Genomic DNA, 22968 nt, shown 5'->3' with positions numbered 1-22968 from the left:
CACACCCATTTATCTAGCGCTAATCCCCTGTGCACAACATGGAACTTGCAGGCCTCGCCGCCATCCGTGCAGACGGAGCAGCTGGAAGCAGGATTGATGCCAGACAGAGAAGTGTTGCCGCAGACTATTGGAGAAGTCCAATCAATTTACAGTCCTCGGGAACCATGTTCTGATATGCAATGCTTTCATAAATATCTTTTAAAGAAGTGGAGTGAAAGGAGGGCCATATTCGGCAGTATTTTCTTTTTAAACAACTTGTCAATTCAGAAACAGCTTACGACTTTAAACAGAACATCACCAAAGTCAACGAAATGAGTAGAACACACCACATTGGTGAGCTCAGTCGATTCGCTGGGAATGTGAATTGGGGCTGTTGATAGATCGCTGTATATGCAAACTCAGTAAGCACGAGCGACTAATGCGTGGAGGTGATTTTTTTTTTTTACGTTCTCTCTCTTCCAAGCCCTTGTCCTGTGTCATATAGCCAACGACCTGGTGACATTTGTCAAAGACATTGAAGACTATAAAGCAGAATGGTAAAGCAGGCAGTGTGTTAAAAGACGGTCCTGTCCAAGGCATTGTGATGCAACAGGTTAAGTCACCACTTATGACGTCAGCATTCCTTATTAGAGCGCAGGCTCTGGCTTTGTTTTGTCCATCTTCGATCCAACGTCCTGTCAGGCAGCAGATTATGGACTAAGTACCTGAGCCATTGCCCAAAAACATCGGAGAACAAACAGGTGCCTGACTCCTAACTTCAACTTGGCTCAGTCTAGCTCCAGTGGCTGGCTGTGGAGTGAATCAATGGATTTCCATATTTCTTCCTCACTTGATAGCTAGAGCAGTAAAATAAATGAATATAAAAAAGACTTGCTTCCCTATGTGGGAATGTGGAAGTTGCCCAATCTCTAAGTGGTGGGGCCTATGCGAGTGTTTGGATTACTGGAGGTATCGCCCTTGTATGAGACAATCAGTTTGTGTGGGACTCTACGGTTGATTCTTCTGAAATCACTGTGGGAAATAACAAGCCTGACCTTGGAGCTCATGTTGCCTTCCTGTATTGTCCCTTTGATCTGCGCAAGAGGCCACCCGTTATGATGCGACGTGGCCATGGGAACCTTCACCAGAGCCAGATCCGTGTGTTTGGGACTTGTAGCATCTCCAACTCTGAACTGAACCAGCCTGTTTTCTGTATAAATCGGCAACCTTCAGATCAGAAAGTGGGCTGCCACAATGCCTGCGACAAACAGTGTCACCACCTGAAGGTGAATTGCAGTGTTTGAGGGAGCCTCTGGCAGCGGAGACAGCACAGGCCACGGTGAGAAGCAATACCTGGCAGTGTAGAACGCCATCCAAACAACACTGAACTTGACCCTCAGGGTGAAAAAAAAATCTCTCCCTTCAGACTGGTGATGAGAGACAGAAATTTTGTCTGGAAACCCGTCCATTAACCTAAGAAGGAGATGGTGATGTGGGTGCTGGAGATGGAGCGAAGGGAATCAGGGGCAAGTGCTTCGGTGCTCATTTGCTCAGAGAGGTCGTAGGGCGTGCAGCAGGTGCACAGATGCACCTGCAGATCATAGCCTCAGACCTCGATTTGCTTAACGCATGTATTTTCTTCATCCGTTCTTCTTTGTCCCTTCCCCGCCTGTGCGTTGCTTCTGGTGTCCACCTAAAAATGTAAATTCCCTTTTTCCCATGGAAAGAGAGTCACTCGAGCTGCCTACAATTTGACAGCAAAAAAAGAAATGAAGTTAGGTCAACGTTGAAATGGAGCAGATGAACAAGGAGGGAGAGAGCACCTTGGTGAGCTTGGTCAGTTAGTTCGGTGGTGTTGCCAAAGGCTGGCTCTACCTTGACCTCTCTCCTGCGGGGAGCTAGCTCGGGATCCAAAACTCAGCAGAATGAGTGGAAAAGATCAGGAGGGCAAAGCATCTCTTTCTTCATGCTGCTCTTCCTGATGAGAATCCGTGTCCCTAAGCTCTGCATTCAGGGAAGATCAATTACTGTTGGAAAATGCCGGCAGGTGAGTTGGGGCTCATCTGGTGGTGCAGACCTTGATAGGTCGATGGGAGATGGAGATGCTACAGAGCGGATGTCAGCATGACAGGGTCTTAGAACCTGGAAGTCATCATTTTGTCTTCCTCAAACCAGGACAAGGCTTAGCCTGTTCTCCGAGGAATTAACCAGAAACGACATCAAGAACCAGACACCATCGTCTGTGGGGAGTTTGCGGAGTTAACTGGTCCATCTCTTTAAAAACAGAATGTTATTAAGGAAGAAACATGGATACCATATGTTGTCCACTAAATGTAAAAATAGGCATCTATTTATTTGCTTGGTATTTGAGTGAGAGACAGAGTGTTGGGAGCATGGGTGGAGGATCTTAACATTTGCAGATTTCCTCTGCAAATGCCAGCAATAGTCAAGGCTGGACCAGGACAGGGCCAGGAGCCAGTTACATCACTGAAGCCTCCAAGAGTGAAGAGGGGGCAAAGGTACTGATCCCACAAATGCTGTCTGCCACAGTACAGATTACCAGGAGCTGGGATCAGAAGCAGAGTAGTTTGGACTCTGTGATGTGACTATACCAAGCAGTGAATTCCTCTGTGCCAACCACCTGCCCTTTAATCTTTTTCTTGAAATTTTCATGTTTGTTATTGATTTCCATCATAGTTGAAGTCTGGAGAAATTCAATCAGAGAGAGATCTTCCACCTGCTGTTGGATTTCCCAAATACCTGCGAAAACCACAGCTGAGCCAGGCCAGAAGTTTGGAATTAAATCTGGCATGATCCCAACAACCTGAGCTACAGTCGAAGCTGAAATTGAAACTGGAGAAAGGATGCCTGTGTCCCAGATCGGTTCTTGGCTGCACCTCAGCTCTGCCCCTGTTAACTCACATGATTACCTCTGCTTCAGATAGATTGTAGCGCTGAGTCTGTGGATCCCTGAACATTGGAACTCTGTGTCTGCATCTTTAAAGTCCTCTAACCTGGGAACGAAGAGCCGGAGAGTGCATTTAGTAGCTAAATGGGAGAGGGAACTTAAAACTCTAGCATCCTGCTGTTTGTCCCTTGTATAGCACCTTCCTACTGAGAAAATTTCTTAGTGCTGTCATCCTCAACAAGTGCTGTGAACAGAAACTTCTCCCTCCGAGCGCTTCCCATGCATGGCAGGATTTTATAAGGAAATAAAGGCCACGTGTCATTCCCGAGTGGAGGCGGTTGTTTCGTGGGCCCCCTCTACCCTGCTGTTTCTGATTCCAGGAGCCTGCGCCCTCACAGAGCTTTCGGTGTGCTGGTGAACAGATCAGTGTGCACGTATGTGCTGGCCTTCAAAACTCGTGGGATGCAAAAACTCTTCACGTCTCTTGAAGTGTTCTGGTGACCAAATAAAACTGTCCTCAAATGCGCATGTTCCGTGAAGTTTTGCTTCTGCAGAATGGTCATCCAGGCTGCAGGCTGTGCAATGTTAATGAAATCATCTTCTAAGGCCCTGCCAGGACAGCTGCAGTGGAATCCAGATCCAATCAGGCTACAGAAATATTTTTTGTTATATATATATATTTAAATTTTTATTAGCGTAATGAGAACATGTTCATATATTTTATACAGTTTTCAGAAGATAACCATACTTTATCCTGCCTCTTAAGTCTTTCCTTCTTTCTTCCTTTCTTTACAGTTTTTTTAATTTTGCAAAGATAGATTTTCATGACACTCTATAACCATTGGCTTCATTCAGTCCTGTCTGTGAACTTGAACATGTGAACATGAGGAAGATCTCTGTTCCCCAGGAGTGTAAACAGGAGCTCAAGAATGATTTCACAAACATGCTAATGGGCCTTCAGAAGAAAAAGACGTTTTCCTGATCCTGATTAAACTACATACCAACTAAACGTATAAATCTCCAAGCAATGAAAACATTAAGGCCACGTATGTGGTTTATCTGTTAGTAATCAGTAGGAAGAGACAGGGAGGAGAAAGCATTTGTGTTGACTTGCAAAAGATACACCACACATGGACGTTTGCTGGGATTGACGGTCATCAGCCTTGACATCTTGCGTTTTCTTTCTGCACAATGGCCTAGCCTCATAGGCTGAGTATCTTAACAAGGAGGGATATGGCTGTAAAATCCTGCTTTACCTTCAGGGCCTGCAACAGAACCCCAAGACTTCCAGTCAACTCCAATATCCCCTTTTTTTATTTCCTTGGAGGATGAGTTGGATAAGCTTTCTGTTTAGTTTTCAGAAGGGCGGGAGCACTGTTTCTCTTTGCTGAAGCGCAGTGTGAAAAGTCTGATTTGCAAAGAGTCTTTCCCGGGCATGCACCATATGGCCGAGTTTCCGCGTGTATCGGTGTTGCAGCTCTCAAAGCAGAGAAGGAAGTGCAAATGTACGACGCTATTGAGAACAGTCACTTTGTTACCTCTCCAGCTTCATACAGCAGAAGTCAAACAAAATTCAGAACTTGGCAATGAGTGGCTGAGGAGCTTCGTGTCATCTTTCTGTACTCGTTTCTCTAGTGGGTATTCATCACGACGTTCGTAAGGCCTTCAAGTTCACCTAATGGTCTGGATTGGCATCCCACACAGTGAGCTTCAAAGACTTGTGTCCATTTGCTTTTGAGTTGGTGTATTTGATCACTAGATTATTTGGTCATTTCTTTTAATCAATAAGTAACCCATTTATAGTAATGATCTCAGAGAAGGCAATGGACTGTGTGTGCTGAATCTTGCTGGTCCAGGGAGGGTTTTGAGTAACTGTTCCTATGTGTTGACAAGTACATGTGCTTTCTGTGCAGTCAGATGGACATAATGGACACACCATCACAAAGCAGAAAGTGTAATTAAAAAGAAAGACAGAGAAAGAAAGGAGGGAGGGAAGGGAGGAAGGAGGGAGGAAGGAGGGAGGAAGGAAGGAAGGAGAAAAAGAAAGAAGGAAGGAAGGAAGGAAGGAAGGAAGGAAGGAAGGAAGGAAGGAAGGAAAGAAAGAAAGAGAAAGAAAGAAAGAAAGAAAGAAAGAAAGAAAGAAAGAAAGAAAGAAAGAAAGAAAGAAAGAAAAAAAGAAAGAAAGAAAGAAAATTCAGGAGGTTAATGTTAACTCCATCTTTTCAGAACTTTGCTCCATCATCTTAGTGCCCAGTACGTGACAGCTTCCTCCTCTTCACTCCTGTAAGCACCTTTCTGGAAACCGTTTCTTCCTTTACACCAGAATATCCATCTAGAACAATGAACACTGCATGGGTTTATCAATTTTGGTAGTAACTCTGCGGATTGCATGTTAATTGCTCTTTGCTCTACTAAAGGTCTTATCAAGTAGAAAACACGCATCCGTAATTAGCTCTGGGCTTCTAGCCTCTCAGTAGCTTCAGACTGCATTCATTCTGGGGGAGAGGGTACTCTGAACATCATTCAGAAATGTGTGTTTGGCAAATGTCTTGCTTGGGGATTGAGGGTCTTGATAGGTCACTGCTTTGACATGACTGTCACACGAACATTTGCATAGGGATTTTCCAGTAGAACTTGCCTTGCCAGCCACTGCCTCTACAAACGTGTGGTTCATGCTGGTGAAATTTCATCAATGCCATGCCATTGACACAGGTATCAGATTTAAGAGTGAAAACTTCTCCGAGCACGGTACTTTTCCGTTTTCTTGATGAATCGAATTCACAACAGTCATCTCTGTTTCTTTTTCACTCTTTCAGCAAGTATCCAATACCAGTGTGAACTGTGTGACGGCTTTGTAAATTCACCAATTTTAAAAGAACTCGGCCAGTTTGCTATGGGTGCCTGGGTGTAATACAAACTATTCTGTGTTTGTGCACTGGGGCACACTTTACGGTTTAGAATCAGTTTGAATCTCCATCATGAAGGGCATTCCAGTCCAAGCACCTTTTTGAGGACGGCAGAACAAGTCAGCCGGGCTGTTAGGGACGGCATCCAGTCCTCCTCTCTTCCTCTCCCATTTCCTGTTTCTCTTTCTTTGTAATTTTCAAATTATGTTTCATGATTTCCCACTTCCCTTGACACAGATTCCTAGACAGTGGGCTGCATCTGGCAGAACGCCAAACTGCAAATAAAGCCAACCTGACAGATTCTGATTTTCCTTGTCAACATTACTGAGGTAGAATTTGGTTACCATGCATGCTGTTTCTTTCACGGACTGTCGTTAAGCAAATTGATATCTGCCTATTGGTACTCAGATCAGATGTTTGGAATCACCCAGCCAGAAAGCCAACCAGTGTAGGTTGAATGAATCTAGCAGTCATCGAATCCCGATGAGTTGAATCTAACACCGTCGTTGAGTCCTACTCCAGTTGAAGCTAGACATGTGCGTAGATGTGTCCCAGCGCACAGTCTCATCCTAGCTCCCAGGTCACATGCAATACTGCCTGCCAGAGATTAGGGGAAGATCACCAACACCTTAGTCACAACCACAGCTTTGTCCATCCATGAGGCCAAAAGGGTGTTGGATGTCAAGAAGTGAGGATGGAGCGGAGGGAATAGTGGTGAGGTTCTTATCTACCCTTGTACACTGTCAGAATTGGTCTCTTGTCGAAGCGATCATTGACTCTTAGTACATTTGGGCCATATATGGTAGACAATTTTCCAAAGGGGAGACCGGGAGTTAGAGGTGTTCTTTAAAGAACATGTGTCTCTATTTCCACTCCTGAGTCTCTCAAGTTTCTTAACTTTAGGAAAACACCAACCCCTGCCACAAGCTACATTTTTAAGGAGCAGTCACTCATTATTTATCAGTAATAATCATGGTAACATTGATTTCATTTCCAACTAGGTGAGCCTGTTCTGGAATTTTGAATATTACCATTTGAAGTTGGGGTAGGGGAAAGCTAAAAGATTTCTTAGAACCAGTGTATGAAACATTGCTCAGATGAAGTGTGGAGAAGAACCTCTGTTGATTCTGCAAGTAATCGGTGTTTACACTCTTATTTCTGTAAATCACAGCACGTCTACTGTGACACTTCCTCTGTGACGTGATGACAGCAATGTAACTGACCACGCAGTTGCAAGATGCGTTGTAAATTGGAAAAGGTTGTGTGTGTGTGTGTGTGTGTGTGTGTGTCTACAAGTGCACTATGAGTGATTTTTTAGTGAAGGAGTTGTTTAATAGGTTCTTTAAGGATATCAGGGGCATAAAGTGAGCTCCTGTATGCCAAGGGCCTACCAAGTGGCTGGGTATAGAGGAGCACCTTGTGATAATAGCTGTGGTGTTGACAACATCAGTCGTATATGGAGGTGAGAACAAGCGTGAAGCCAAAGAGTGGCTGAACAGTGATGAGGATGTGTGTAACCTTGGTCCCGGTTCCTGGTAGATTTGTTTGTTTGTGTTTTGAATTTGTGACTTGATTTGCATTTCAGAATCTCAAAATCTCTCCAAAACCCAAAATGACAACATACACACAAAAATGACAATAGAGATCGCCTCACACCATCAAGCCAGACAGGAATCTGATTTTTAGTAAGAAGCGCTTAGCTCTGACTGGTTTGGAACTTTCTAGACGTAGGATTTCACAGTATATACTTTTTATATATGGCATCTTGCTTAACATTATCTGTTACTGTACATTTCAGGACTTTGCTCATTTTTATTATAGGGCTTGTCCTTTTTTAGCTTCTTGAAAAAAATTCATTTTTAACTTTATATCATTTTTCTTATAAAATGTGATTTGGCTACATTCAGATGTTACTATAGTATTTGTATCCAAACTTGATCTGAACTATGTTCTGATTTCTCTTGTGAGTTCTTCTTTGACTTAGGATTATTCAGAAGTGCAGTGGTTAACTTCGGGATATTTTAGGCGTCTGTAGACGATTTCCTATTTTCAATTCTTAGTTTAACTTAATCATGGCCGGAGAGGAAATTGTGGGCTTCCAACAAAGGTTTAGCTTGTTTTGTAGGATGTTGGCACAGGGGAGGTGCCACATACACTAGAAACCAATCACATCCTTTTTGCTGCGGAGTGGGGTAGTCTTTGAACATCCAAGTGATGAGAGTTATTGCTGCTGCTTCACATTTTATATCTTTACTATTTTTCCACTCGAATAATCTCATTTAATAAACTTTCCGTTCTTTACGCTTTTTTTTTGACAGCTATGTCATTTATTTCCACTTGCATTCGGTTCACAAAATAGGGGTTTTACCTATAAGATATTATTACCGTTTTTAACATGTCTCAGAAATTTAAAGAAAATATGCTTTAATGCTTTTCTGTACATTTTTCATCTAAGGTGATTTATTTGTTTATTTTTAGCAAAAAGTTCTACTTACCATTGATTTCTTCCACTCACGGTTATGGGGCTCTTTAGACAATAGATTATTTGTTTTTATTCCCATAAAACTATATTTATGCTGCCTTTGCATTTGAAAGCCCATTTAAAAAAAAAAGATTTATTTACTTTTATTGCAAAGTCTGATATACAGAGAGGAAGATCTTCCATCCAATGATTCACTCCCCAGGTGACCACAACGGCCTGAGCTGAGCTGATCCGAAGCCAGCAGCCAGGAGCCTCTTCCGGGTCTCCCATGTGGGTGCAGGGTCCCAAGGCTTTGAGCCATCCTCGACTGCTTTCCCAAGCCACAAGCAGAGAGCTGGATGGGAAATAGGGCTGCTGGGATTAGAGCCTGCTCCCATATGGGATCCTGGCTAGTGCAAGGCGAGGCCTTTAGCTGCTAGGCCACCGCGCTGGGCCCTTGCAAGCCCATTTTTACTGGATATAAAATGCTAGGTTAACTGTGTCAGACTCTCCACATGTTTTGGTCTCTATGATTTTTGAGGAGAAGCTAGTCGCTGTTCCTATTGTTCATATGTTCTGTTTGGAAACAGAGATGGCTTTGCCAAAGGTAATGACTTTAGTACATACAATAGAGTCTCGGCGTTGAAGCCACAGGACATGAAGAACATCTCTCATTGCATTTCACGCATGCCCATAAGCATTTGTACTGCTCCATGGCTTAGCATCTTTGATCTCTGGGGAACTTGGCAAAGAACTAGTTGCAACCTTTAGGCTGTCTTGAACATGACGTGCATAGGAAATCCCGCCAGACTGTGAAAAAACAGGAGGTTCCTGAAGCCATGCAATGAAACGTTGAGATTTCAGATGCGTGAGACCTCAAATTAGCTTGTCCTTGAGTGCATGAGCCTACGAAGCTGCAAACATTGTGAGCGTAGGCTAGCAGGACTTTGAAGATCACACAGGAAGGCTGGTCAAGTGGCTAACCTTCATTCACAGGTCTTCCAGGCTGGTGCCACCTTGGAGTGAGAACCTGAGATCCCTTCTCCTCAGAGCACACCGCAAATGAATTAAAGATGCACTGCTCTATTGCATCCACAGACAATTAGAAGCAAAAGACTTTAATCTGAGGTTCCATGACCAGAGTTTAAAGATTGTTTTCAGGCCAGTTCAGTCCACAAGAAACATCAAACCGGGAAGAAGGGTCCCACTTTCATTCAGTAAGTCTCAGAGCTAGAGGTTGGAGATCTATTTATGGTAGCTCTGCATTGTAGGAGTGAGTTTATAGACCCAAGCACCTTACATGTCTGGGAAAATGGAGAGTCGACACACATCCTCAGTAGGAATTCCAGGACTGAGTTGGATTCTAGCAAAATAAATAGATGAAGAACAGGTTTATCTTCTTAGATGGATGGATGAGAAGTCTTCTGATCATGTCTCCCCATCCCATCCACCAGAGATGTCGAGAGGTATGGGCAATGAAGCTTGAAATAACTACCTGTCTCTCTATGCAGGAGTCTGTATTGGGTGTGTAGTTTGGAGGGGTGCACTTTGGACCTCCACTGGCTGCTCAAGTTTAGAGCAGAGCCTGTGGAGCAGTAGTTTTGCTAAAGTCATTTTAGTCTGGGTGGAAAGTAAGTGGTCAAACCTTTGACACAAACACAGGGGATGAAATGATGGATTTACATCTCGGAAATTTCCTCTCCATCACACCATTGTCCTACATGAAATTTTTACCCAGGACCTGGCGCTGTAGCCTAGTGGCTAGCGTCCTCGCCTTGCAAGCGTCTGGATCCCACCGGTTCTAATCCCAGCAGCCCTATTTCCCATCCAGCTCCGTGCTTGTGGCCTGGGAAATCAGTCGAGGATGGCTCAAAGCCTTGGGACCCTGAACCCATGTGAGAGACCTGGAAAAAGCTCTGGGCTCCTGGTTTTGGAATGGCTCAGTTCTGGCCATTGCGGCCGCTTGGGGAGTGAATCATTGGATGGAAGATCTTCCCCTCTGTCTCTCCTCTCTGTATATCTAACTTTCCAATAAAAATAAATTAAAAAATAATTTTAGCTAAATAATAGCTGTAACTGAAGAAATGAGTCTCTCCCTTCTTTGTAAGTCATTCTGCGGAGAATGATCACATTGAAGGCTGAATATCAGGGCCAAGAGCTAATGTGCATTTTCTGTGTAACTCCAATATCTCAGAGATTGTTCAAGATTCCCCAAATCCACAAGTGTTGCGAAAATGCAAACAAGACCGAGGCTGGGTTTTGCAAATAAATCCTACCAGTTGACACTATTCTTACATTCAATGTTTCCTTTGCCCATCTGAGGAAGCAGTGAGTCCTCTGATTGCTTGCTGTGGGCTGTACATCAGCAACTAGGCTTTCTATCGAATGGTCAAGCATGGAAAGAAGGCAAGCGATGGCCGTGGATGAAGCCAACACCCATCTTGAAGATGAGCTGTGATTGAGAAGATGAAACCATTTTTAGGGTGGAGAGTGACCATGGCTTCACAGCCTTAAGAATGTGCTTAACACTACCAAATCAGAATACTCATTAAAATCTCTTTCAGGGCCCGGCGGCGTGGCCTAGCGGCTAAAATCCTGGCCTTAGAAGCCCCGGGATCCCATATGGGTGCCGGTTCTAGTCCCGGTGGCTCCACTTTCCATCCAGCTCCCTGCTTGTGGCTTGGGAAAGCAGTTGAGGACGGCCCAATGCATTGGGACCCTGCACCCGCGTGGGAGACCCGGAAGAGGTTCCAGGTTCCCGGCTTCAGGTCGGCGCGCACCGGCCCGTTGCAGCTCACTTGGGGAGTGAATCATCGGACAGAAGATCTTCCTCTCTGTCTCTCCTCCTCTCTGTATATCTGACTTTGTAATAAAAATAAAATAAATCTTTAAAAAAAATCTCTTTCAGTGGTAAATCATATGGTATGTGTTTGTCATTCCCATGTAATAAAAAAGGAAAGACGAGGTTTGACGCTTGAGATTTTATCTGCAAGGAAAATGTCCCCCAATAGTCATTCGGCAAAAGGAGAGACGTGAGGTGGAACATCTTTGGAGCAGATTGTCTAATTCTTGTGTCCCTTTGCTTACACCTCCCAAGGGAATGTGCAAATATGCTCCTGTTGGGTTGTGCTGTCTGCCCTTAGCAATGAACTGTGGGGCGATGGAAGAGTGTAGAGCCATAGAAGGCATGATTTGGGGGATAGGCCAACCTTGGAATTGAACCTCAGACCAGTCACTAACCAATGAGGTGATCTGCAGACTTTTTGCCCCCTTCATTTTTCAATATACAATTCAGTACAGTGGGTTTCTCTTTTTCCTTTTAATCTGTGCAGTGGTGGTAATGATAAAAGTGTTTAGCATGGTAACAGGCCTTAATTAATGATAACAGTTGCTCCAATTAAATCTTTTCTTTGTCAGAAGAAACGTCAGAATTTTGTTGTGTTCACCTTTTTTTGGGAGCTTTGAGGTGGCTTATTATTATTATTATTTTTTACTTCTTAGGATTGGCTTATGCATAAAATTTTGGAATGAGATAAGGATCCTTTTAAGAATACTGCATAGTACTTTTGAAAAAAAAAATGACACATTTTTTTTTTTTTTTACCCAAGACTTATTTGTATCTGGAACCAGTTGGAGAACCAGAAATCTCTCTGAAAAAAACTTGCTGGGATTTTCTCCAGCGTGCGTTGTTGTCACTCATCTCAGCTGCCCTTCTTGTCCTTGCAGACCTTTGTGGGCAACGCCAATGCGGACAGCGTGGTGCACCACAAGCTCCCGCACTCCGTGAGAGCCCGCTTCATCCGCTTCGTGCCCTGGCAGTGGAATCCCAGCGGGAAGATCGGCCTGAGAGTTGAGGTCTACGGATGTGCCTACAGTGAGTATTGACCCTGCCCCTGTGCGGCCGAGTGGCACGAACCGCAGAACATCAGTAATGTCATTCAAAGGGACCACTGTTGCAAAGTTATTTGTAGATGTGGATGACATATATGCATACTCTAACATGTGCAGATCAACAGAAAAGCAGGCAAAAAAAAAAAAAAAGCTTCTATCTTTTAGAGCTGAAGGGCTTGGATGTGATCAAGGGATACATAGTCTGTAAAAATGTGTATTAAGAGTTTTTGCCATTGAAAAAAAAGCATTGTGTCCTTTGGAAGGAGAGGTAGCTTGAGGCTCAGTTGTTTCTCAGAGGTGGAACGACGTAGTATAAATGTACCCCTCCTGTGGGAACAAATCATAGCTTCTATTCGGAGAAGGAATATTTCAAATCAGAACTCTCAGCGTTTGCGTCTTAGAATTAGGTGTTCCGCTCATTCATCTGGGCCTTGTTTCTTTTTTTTTTTTATTTTATTATAAATAATACATATTTATTAAAAATTCAAATACAGAAATAAAAGCACAATATCCCACCCAGTATACAGACAGCCACATAAATCCCCTTCCCTCTAATCCCATTCCCCAGAGGTTATCACTGTGGACAAGTTAAAGTATATCCTTTGAAACATTTTCCTTTGTATATACAAGTATATATAAACACACATAAATGCACTTTTGCCTTTTACAAAAATGAAATCATGGAAATGTACATATTAATCTTCAATTTCTATCTTCATTCATTCACTATACAGAAAATTCACAACAAATCTGATTATCAGTCCTCTGGGGTTCGTTTTCCATTATATAAAATTCATATTCAAGCATCAATTACAAAACTCTTGATAATATACTTCCTGCCATCTTTGAGTCTCATCTCTAACCACTCCAGTATGAAAAGACTGGAACATAAATTACCTTAAATTCTTCCTGAAACAAAGGCAGTACAATCAAACAAACAAACAAACTAGGAACACACTCTTTGGATGGAAAGGTAACTCAAAACATGTAAATGAATTATTGCAGTACTGTGAGATAAGTACAATTAAGAAGCTAGCTATAAAGTATAGGGGTAAATAGAGAAGTGATTATGTCTTGAGAAAGTTGGGAAGTCTTGTCTTCTAGAGATCATTTTTAAGCTGATTGTTGGAAGAATTAGGGACTTGCCAGATGGAAAAGTCCAGGCAGAATGTAACACAAAGTGAAAAGGGCCTTGTTTCTTTTGAATGAGAAAGTGTGGCTGTCATGTTGATTGACAACATGGATAGTGTCGGGGATTATGGTCGAATCGGGTCAACATTAGGTAAGAAATCTCCCATCTCTACCATTCATTCTGCTATACTCCAATCTGAAGATATATCATAAGGGAATTTCTGCCGTAAGTAGTACATTTGTGCTACCTGTATACTGAAACCAGCACTCATGAATAAACATGCTTGATCATCCATACTGACGCCAAGAGGAGTTCCTTAGGTCCCTGTGCAGAAATGGTTGCAGAAATGCGGACTGAGGGATGCACCATTTCCTGCAGAGACTAACTGCGTGCCGGCATCAGAAGGAAGAAGTCTCCGTACATGTACATTGTGCTAGCTCCATCCCTCATACATGGGATGATGACTTGTGGAAACACAGAGACACCGATAATGAATGTTAAGAAGTTCTTCCAATGCACTACGGGCATAGGGTAGCTGCTAAAAATGAGTTTTACACGAAGATTCATGGGTAAAAAGCCTATATTTAGCTGCACAAGGCACTTTCTGAAAGAATGCATTTAACAATGCAGTCATCTTCAAAGCACTAGTCAAATGCAGCCCTGCCTGCTGCTTGCACCCCTGTGTCATGAGGCTCACTGCCCGCTGCTTGCACCCCTGCATCACGAGGCTCACTGCTCGCACCCCTGCATCAGGAGGCTCACTGCCCGCTGCCTGCACCCCTGCGTCATGAGGTTCACTGCCCGCTGCTTGCACCCCTGCGTCATGAGGGTCACTGCCTGCTGCTTGCACCCCTGCGTCATGAGGCTCACTGCCCGCTGCTTGCACCCCTGCATCATGAGACTCACTGCTTGCACCCCTGCATCACGAGGCTCACTGCCTGCACCCCTGCATCATGAGGCTCACTGCCCGCTGCTTGCACCCCTGCATTATGAGGCTCACTGTCCTCTGCCTGCACCCCTGCGTCACCAGGCTCACTGCCCGCTGCTTGCACCCCTGCATCATGAGGCTCACTGCCCGCTGCTTGCACCCCTGCATCATGAGGCTCACTGCCCGCTGCCTGCACCCCTGCGTCATGAGGCTCACTGCCCGCTGCCTGCACCCCTGCATCATGAGGCTCACTGCCCGCTGCTTGCACCCCTGCGTCATGAGGCTCACTGCCCGCTGCTTGCACCCCTGCATCATGAGGCTCACTGCCTGCACCCCTGCATCATGAGGCTTACTGCCCGCTGCTTGCACCCCTGCATCATGAGGCTCACTGCCCGCTGCCTGCACCCCTGCATCATGAGGCTCACTGCCTACTGCCTGCACCCCTGCATCATGAGGCTTACTGCCCGCTGCTTGCACCCCTGCGTCATGAGGCATGGGGCATCTAAAAGGGCTCCCTGTCCTTTGACCTGAGCACCCAGCATCTCTTTTAACCCTTTCTTGACAATATGTGACGAGGCCGGTGTCCAGTCTCCTTCTCTTGGCAGCCCCAGCTGGGAGCCTACAGGCCTCAGTCCCTCCCCTGGTGCTCCAGTGTTTCGTTCATTGTGGAGAGGGAAGACTCATCCCTCAGTTTTAATCTGAAATCGTTGTGGTGAAATCTCGTTATCATTTTTTTTTTAAAAAAAACTATGTGTTTCCTCTAAATTAAAAAAAAGAAATCATTCTAACTGTATCATGCCATAAGAAGGATAGACAGTGCTAGAAGGTCCAGCATCCTGTGGTCAAGATATGAGAATGATGGACTTTGTTGCTAAAGAGCTATACCATTGTAATAATATAAGGCGAAATAATGGGTAGTGCATAAATGGGACAGTGGAAGTTGAAATCCTTCTGTTTATGGAATTGTACCATGAAAAAAAAGTCTCATTCCTTGTCTCACCGAATAGAATAACAGTAAGGAAAATGTTCTGGTCCCAGAAGAGGTTCATGGGTAATGTGTAGGTTCAAGAGGTTCGTGGGAAATATAGACTCTGATAAGAACTACACATGGGTTTTAAAATGCTTTGCACCTGCTCCGTTGCTAATTCCATTTTCTAAGAGCTGTTTGAAGATTCCTCACAGTCCCACAGATATTCAACCACACGCTAATGAAGAGGGTACTGTGATGCGGCTGATTCCTGCAATCAGCAGATTTTAATGAAAGGAGCTGACCCTGATCTGAGACTGCCAGATTCAACGGGCACTGAGGTTTCCAGAGTGAGCTGACATTTCACAGAGCAAGAAAAAAAAAGTGCATCTACGGAGTACAGCTTGTCTGCTTGCCCCTGTGGGCTGCACAACAGAGTTCACACTTGCTTGGCCAGGGCCAGAATCCATGAGGCAACCACCATGCACAGTAAACCTTTCAGTACTTGCAGGGGTCCCACTGGGTCTGTTTCTATGCAGGAATCTTGGTTTGCAGAGTGCCACGAAAAGAACTGAGTTCAGTCACAATGACCAGGGACCTGCACATAGGCTGATCTCCTCATTCCACTGTTCTCATTACATTTAACCTCTCCATGGTATTAGTTTGAGATACTTTTTTCCATTTATCAAGAATTTCATTTCTCCTCGTTTGCGGATTAACCTTACTACTTCCTACGTCCAGGTCTCAAACCATCTACGACATTCTCTTTATATCTGAATGAACAGAGTTCTGTGAACACCACTCCATCCGCATACTGTCTCCAAACCTGCTGATTTTGGCCTGTCCTCTGTAACTGTGCCATTATCCACGAGGTGTCTGAAGCTGAGAGTGTAGTACGTATTCCAAATCTCACACAGCAAGAATGAAAGCCTAATTTTCCTATACTTCAACAACCTGCTTTTTTTTTTTTCATATCCCTCCCTGAGCCTGTCTTAGTAAATAGCCTTACTGCTCATGAAATCGCTTCAGCAAGTCTCTAGGAAGTAGTTTTATTCCCTTTCGCACCGCAGCTTCTCATTCTACGTAACTTACCTAGAAGTCCTGGTAACTCCTAAAACTCTGCACTTGCAGCTTTGGAAATATATGTCCTTGTCAGCATTCACCTGCAAGTCAGTGCTTCGGTAATCTACTGGAGTTCCCATTTCCATAGCACGGACTTCTCAAGCAAATTTGTCACACACACACACACCACAGTGAGTTTTGTAACTAAGAAATAGGATTTCGGAGCCGACATCGTGGTTTAGCAGGTGAAGCTATTGACCACAATGCTGATATCCTATATGGGCACCAGATAGTGTTCCAGCTGCTCCTCTTCCTATTCAGCTCCCTGCTAATGGTTTAGGAAAGCAACAGAAGATGGGCCAGGTGTTTTAAGCCCTTGCCACCCACCTGAGAGATCCTGATGGAGCCCCTAGATTTGACCTGTCTCATCCTGACTGGCATGGCCATCTGGGGGAATGAGCCAGCGGATGGGAGATCTTTACCACCCCTTCTTGGTTTCAAACAAATGAATGAATCTTTAGCAAAGGAAAAGAAAAAAAATCTTATCATTCCTTTGCCTTCTTCCCTCAACAGAAATGTATGATTCTTTATGAAAGTTAAGATTCCTCATGCCACACTTCTAGTGCCTTTTACCTCTCTACAACCAAATAGGCTTTCTTCCTATTTCTAAACTCGTCCAAAATCTTTATGCCTCATGGCCTTTGCCTATTTTCTCATGTAGGAACATAACAACCTGTGCTGAAATTCACCTGATCCGTTCGCTCTGCCAATGTCATTCTTACTTCCAAAGATACTTCTTCACAGAGGCTCACTCTGGCCACCTGCCTTGCTTCCGGTGCACCTGCGATTAAGCCATGGTTATACGATATGCTTTGATCGGCTCTGTAATGTCTACTACGAACAGAAATTGTATACCTTTGTTTACTTGTATTTTGGGTGCTTCCAAAAATCTTTGCATTCGAATGTAAGTTCAGTTTAGCTACAGGCATCATGGCTAAGGCAATGCTTGGAAATCCACACACCTCGTTGGAATGTTTGGGTTTCAGTCCCAGCTCTGCTTCTGGTTCTGATATTCCCAACATTCATACTCTGGGAGGCAAAAGAGGATGGTTTGAGCATTGGAGTCTGTTGCCCACATGGGAAGCACAGATTGGAACACCTGTTCCTGACTTCAGCCTCGGCAAGCTCTGACTCTTGTAGGTCTCTCTCTCTCTCTCTCTCTCTCTGTGTGTGTGTGTTTTATGTCTCAATATCTCCCAAAAATGAAACGAGGAAGCCTGAAATGCTGTAGCATCAGATACCTCTTGTGCTAAGTGACTCTTGCAACAGGCAAGTGCGGATGTTCAATGAAAGTTTGCTGAGTCATGCACACACCTGTCACTGCAGCTTCATTCTCTGTGTAGGTGACCGATTTCAGCAGTTACTAGTCATTCGCATGTCCACTGTGATGTTCAGGTGACTTGTTTCGTCTCAATTTACCTACAAACCTTTTTTCTGCAAATTCCATTTCAATATATTGCTAAGGATTGGTAGAAATCTTATATCTGTATAGTTTCTTAAGACATACACCTTGGCCATTTTGGGAAAGTCATGAGATTCGTTTGTTCATTCATTTATTCATGTATTCACTAATTCATTCATTTACAACATTCATTTAGCACTTAAGACACAGCAAGTGTCATGCCATGTTCTAGGAATATGAGCTTTGGGTAGTTACTTGAGCCTCTCTTTTGCGATTGCATTGTGGCTGGTGTCTGGCTCCCTGACTGAAGTCTAGGCTTCCTAAAGGTGTTAACTCTGCCTGACAAGGTGTGAGGCTCCTGTCAGGGAACAGAGTATGTGGTGTGAGTGCACTGTGAATTTGTTCCATGACTGTTATCACTGATAAACTTCAAAGCAGGGAGATAGTATGCCAAAAAAAAAAAAAAAAATCCAGGAATCAGAACTCTATAAAGAGGGGGAAAACACCCTTAGCTTCTTTGCTTTATTTTCAACTGTAAATAACAATGGTCATTACTGAAAGGCAACTGTAGCAGTTTCAATTATGGCTCATAAGACATTTAGCAGAGTATCTAATAGTGTGTACTCTTTGATAGGCAAGTCTGTGTATTGGTACATTTTTCAGGAAATGGGTTTCAAAATCCTCAACCAGCCAGGTTCCTCCTCTGGGCATGTTCTAGTTCTTTCTTCCTTTGTTGTGGGCTCAGAATTCTTAGCGTTCTGCCCCATCTATGGTTGTCTTACACTCCAGAAGGGGACAGAACTCCATCTCCCATACAGAGGTGACAACTGCTACGTAAATCAGGCAGATGATGGTTCCATTTTTCCATACAGTTATTTGAAAGCAGTCAGGCCCTTCGACTGCTGGATGTCAAGACCGTTTTGATTGTCATGCATTTTCCATATGTGACTGTCTGACATCCATGTTTGCTTGCTACGTATTATTTTTTTGCTCATAGGAATCATGGAAGATCACGCCAATCATTTTGTTTATTCATCTGCTGTATCATATTGATTAGTCTTTTTTCCAAACATTTTCGGTTGAGTCAAAAAAAAAAAATAAATGGAATGGATATTGATACATCATCTTAATGGGGAATAAAGAAGCCAGTATCTTAATATAGAACACAAGATTTATCTTTCTGTGAATCCACTCATGGATGTACACATATTCCTCTAAAGAAACTGTATGATGTGTGTAATGCGTACTAGCATAGAAAGAAGTGAAGACACAGCACAGTACGTATCTCTACTCCTGAACAATTCTGCTCTTGAAAAAAGATGGACTCCCAACAACCCTTAAAACTATCTTTTTGACAGTAGGATCCTGGGCTTTCTACCATCGTCTATACCTACAATGTCAGGATACATTTAAATAGCAGAACGATGGACTGATAACTGTTGTTGAGGGACTACAATATTGTAATAAGATAGGGAAAATCAGAGTTGGGGAGAAGGAATGAGGATGGGACATGAAAATCCCGAGCCTATGGAACTATATCATTAAATATGTTAACACAGAGACACACAAAGGAGCAATGCATAATTCTGTAAAGTGATATACTTCTCTTGGAGACCCTGAGAGAATAGATGGGTGTTGGGGGAAGATCATTCTGAACTGTAATTGATGGTATGCTTTCCTGGGGACAGAACCAGCGTTCCTTATATTTTGTTCATTAAATTAGCTGCTAGCATTGGGAATGCAGCCATTAGCAACAGCATCCGGCCACTTCCTGTCATTTCACGTATGTAACTCTGGACCACACACTGTTCATCTGCCAGAAACAGGAAGGGGGAATCGTTCCTATGAGTTACAGGAACAGAAACGGAAATCTATAAAGGTGAAATGGCTTTTTAGCAAATTTAAATATGTGTTAGCCTCAGACCAAATGTATTTTCTGAGTCCTCTGTGTGTGTTCTGTTGCCTGATGGCTAACTCAATTTGGTTATGCTACAAATAGCTCAAATGAAATATATTCCGAAGAAGACTATGTCAACTTCTACCATCCACCTGCACCTGGCGCATTTTCCCCCTTGCTCTTCATCTTATAAACACTCCCAGTCGCCATGCTGAACTTGAGGCCTTGACAGAAATCCCCCTCTCCCTTAATTCATCAATGCACCCCGTCAATATCAATTCCCAATACCAGGACAAATACCTACGTTACTGTGTGTCTTCAGAAGCATCTTATATTACCTCAAGTTCAACTGCAAGATGCATCTTCTATTACCTCAGATACATTTTATATTTTCTCATCTTATGACCTCATATCTTATATTTTCTCATCTTATATTGCCCCAGACACATCTTAAGCCACCTCAAGTTCAACCTCACAATTTGCTTTCTCTTGTCTGTTAGTTCCTCATTCAGTTGCAGTAAGCAGAATTGTCCTAAAATGGAGTTGAGTCCTTGCCTCCTAAAACCCTTTCATAGACTTTTGACTACACATATGGGGCGGGGGGGGGCAGGCGGAATAATCTAGAGCCTTCTATGTGAAACCCAGGACCCATAGCATCTGTTCTCTTTTCCACTGGCCTCGTGCAGTAAGTTCCAATCACTACCTGAACTCTAAATGTATCAGCTGCCTTCTTTGCCCTCTTTCCTGCCTTTGTATCAGGGTCTTTGTGTAGGTGGCTCTCTGGTTTTGAAATGCATCCTTCCAATCTTCTTGGGACAAATTTTTATTTATTTATTTATTTATTTAAAACAGAGATACAGAGAAGACCTTGTATTTGTTGTTTCATTCCCTCAATACCATAGTGGGATATTTGGGGGCTGATTTGGGCAGAAGCCAGGAGGCAAGAGCGCAATGCATTTCTTTCAAATGGTGGGCAAGGACCAGCGTACCCAAGTATCATGTGTTCCTTCCAAAGGTGTGCATGAACAGGGATATGGAAACAGAAGCAGAGCCAAGATTCAAACCTAAGCACCTCCTATCTTTTTTAAAGATTTATTTATTTTTTATTGCAAAGTCAGATATACAGAGAGGAGGAGAGACAGAGAGGAAAATCTTCCGTCAGATGATTCATTCCCCAAGCGATCGCAACAGCCAGTGCTGTGCCGATCCAAAGCCGGGAACCAGGAACCTCTTCCGGATCTCCCACATGGATGCAGGGTCCCAAGGCTTTGGGCTGTCCTCGACTGCTTTCTCAGGCCACAAGCAGGGAGCTGGATGGGAAGTGGAGCTGCCGGGATTAGAACCGGTGCCCATATGGGATCCTGGTGCGTTCAAAGTGAGGACTTCAGCTGCTAGACCACTGCGCCGGGCCCCCTAAGCACTCCTATTAGGAGACATAGATGTCATAAGCTGTCCTCTCCTTTTTTTAAAGATATATTTATTTGAAAGATAGTTAAAGAGAGCAAGAGAGAGAGAGACAGAGAGGGAGAGTCTTCTACCAGCTAATTAAGTTCCCAAATGGCTAGGGCTGGGTCAGGTTGACATGGGCAGTCTGGGCTTTTATCCAGAATTCCCATGTGAATGTCATGGGCTCAAACATGTGGACTACCTTCTGCTGCCTTCCAAGGCAGCTGGATGGAAGCAGAGCAGCCGGGACCCAAGTCCATATGCTCGCAGAATGTCAGGATTATGAGTGGTAGCTTAATTTCACAGTTCCAGACTCCAGCACCATCTCACTTGCTCTGCCCAAATCCCCATTCTCAGAACTGCTCTCATCAGCCACATCATCAATGTCATTTTATCAGCGAGGGAAAAAAAAATTCTCAATGTGGATCAGGCTACCTTGTTTATTTTGCTTGTTTATTTTTCTAGCTTAAACTACCCCCATTTTATCTCATGGCATGGATGGCCAAATATAGATTATTTCTCTACCTAAAATACTCATTTCCAAGTGACTACTCACTACTTCATTGTGAATTATGTGTCTCACCTGCCAGGTCTCGTCAGGCAAAGGAAAACACCTCCTTAGATACTCGGGCATCAGCACAGAGCGAGGCTTGTTGCAAACAGTTGTAACTGAAGTCATTGAATGAGTATCATCTCCAAAGTCACCCATCAGTGGATATCTTCAGATTTGGGATTCTGCATGGCTTCCTCGTTTTTGCACTATTTGGCTTCTCTTTGCTGGAGGGAAAATATAACCAGCATTGACAAAAACCAAAATCAGTAATCTACAAACCCCCAGGATACACAGCTAAAGGACTTCTAGAATAAAATTTAGCTACTACTTGGGCATAGAGCCCCTGGATTAATACCTCAACTCTTATATACTTCATCTGTCTTCCCAGACCTAAGTCTACACAAAAACAGCCTGGAGATGTAGCCTTAACAGATCTATTGCATGAGAAGTGTTGTGGCTCTGCCTGTGAAGCCACTGTCTGGGTTGCTGGTGTCCCAGATGGGTGCAGATTCCACTCCCAATTGCTAGACTTCCAGACCAGTTCCTGTCAACGTGTCAGAAAAGGCAGTGGAAGATCACCAAAATACTGGCACTGCTGTTGCTTAGATGGGAGGCCAAACCAGAATTCCAGGATCCTGACTTTAGCCTGGTTTAGCCCTGGCTGATTTTGGCATTTGGGGAATAAGCCAGCAGGTGGAAGATCTTTCATTGTCTCTCCCTTCCTGTCACATTGCCTTTCAAACAAACAAACAAACAAACAAACAAATAGATAAATGTAAAAAAAAGACTTACTATGGGACATAATAACACATATGTTACCCTAGGCATAAACATTTTTTTTGTTTTTGTAGCTTGCACATGATTATAATAACAGACCAGAACTTGAAACTATTGTTTCAAACTTTCCTTGCTATCTGAATCTGTACATCAGGTCATTCTTTGTCATTTTATCTTGGTGATTATTCATCATGAGCGTTTTGAATGAAGCCTGAATTTTTTTTCCTAAGCTGATTAGTACAGTGTTACACACACACAGAATCTGCACTCGAGTTTGTCCTCTACTCTGTGTAACTTTGAACAGTCTTAAGTTTTCTGTGAACATCCATTTCTTTTTTCATTTTTTTTTTAAATAAGAAGGGAGAGAGCAAAAGGAAGATGATATGTTGCCTCACATGCGCAACTGCTTGGGAAAGTGCTTGTGGCATGTTCTAAATGTTCAATGTCAGTTCTGATGATGAAAATATTCATTAGGTGGTCTCTGTACTTATACCACATCTCTGGGACCTCCAATGAAAGGCGTCAACTTTTCTATATATCAAATCTCAAGGGGTTTCAACACCTTCATCAGGCCACCTGGAGACTTTGCGTTACACAGA

The 22968-nt window shown here is 43.5% G+C and overlaps 1 protein-coding gene across 1 annotated transcript in view; it reads left to right on the top strand.

The window, feature by feature from the left end:
- The first annotated feature begins 11594 nt into the window (after positions 1-11594).
- LOC101527740 (contactin-associated protein-like 5) overlaps positions 11595-22968 on the top strand; it is a 308863-nt gene continuing 297489 nt past the window's right edge. Inside the window, exons 1-2 of the mRNA XM_058657017.1 lie at positions 11595-11615; positions 11981-12128. Coding sequence (XP_058513000.1) covers positions 11595-11615; positions 11981-12128 — 169 coding nt within the window. The remainder of the gene's footprint in view (positions 11616-11980; positions 12129-22968) is intronic.

This window comes from Ochotona princeps, chromosome 29 (assembly GCF_030435755.1).
Source record: "Ochotona princeps isolate mOchPri1 chromosome 29, mOchPri1.hap1, whole genome shotgun sequence".
In the NCBI taxonomy this organism is placed as follows: domain Eukaryota; kingdom Metazoa; phylum Chordata; class Mammalia; order Lagomorpha; family Ochotonidae; genus Ochotona; species Ochotona princeps.
This window is presented reverse-complemented; position numbering and strand designations above follow the sequence as displayed.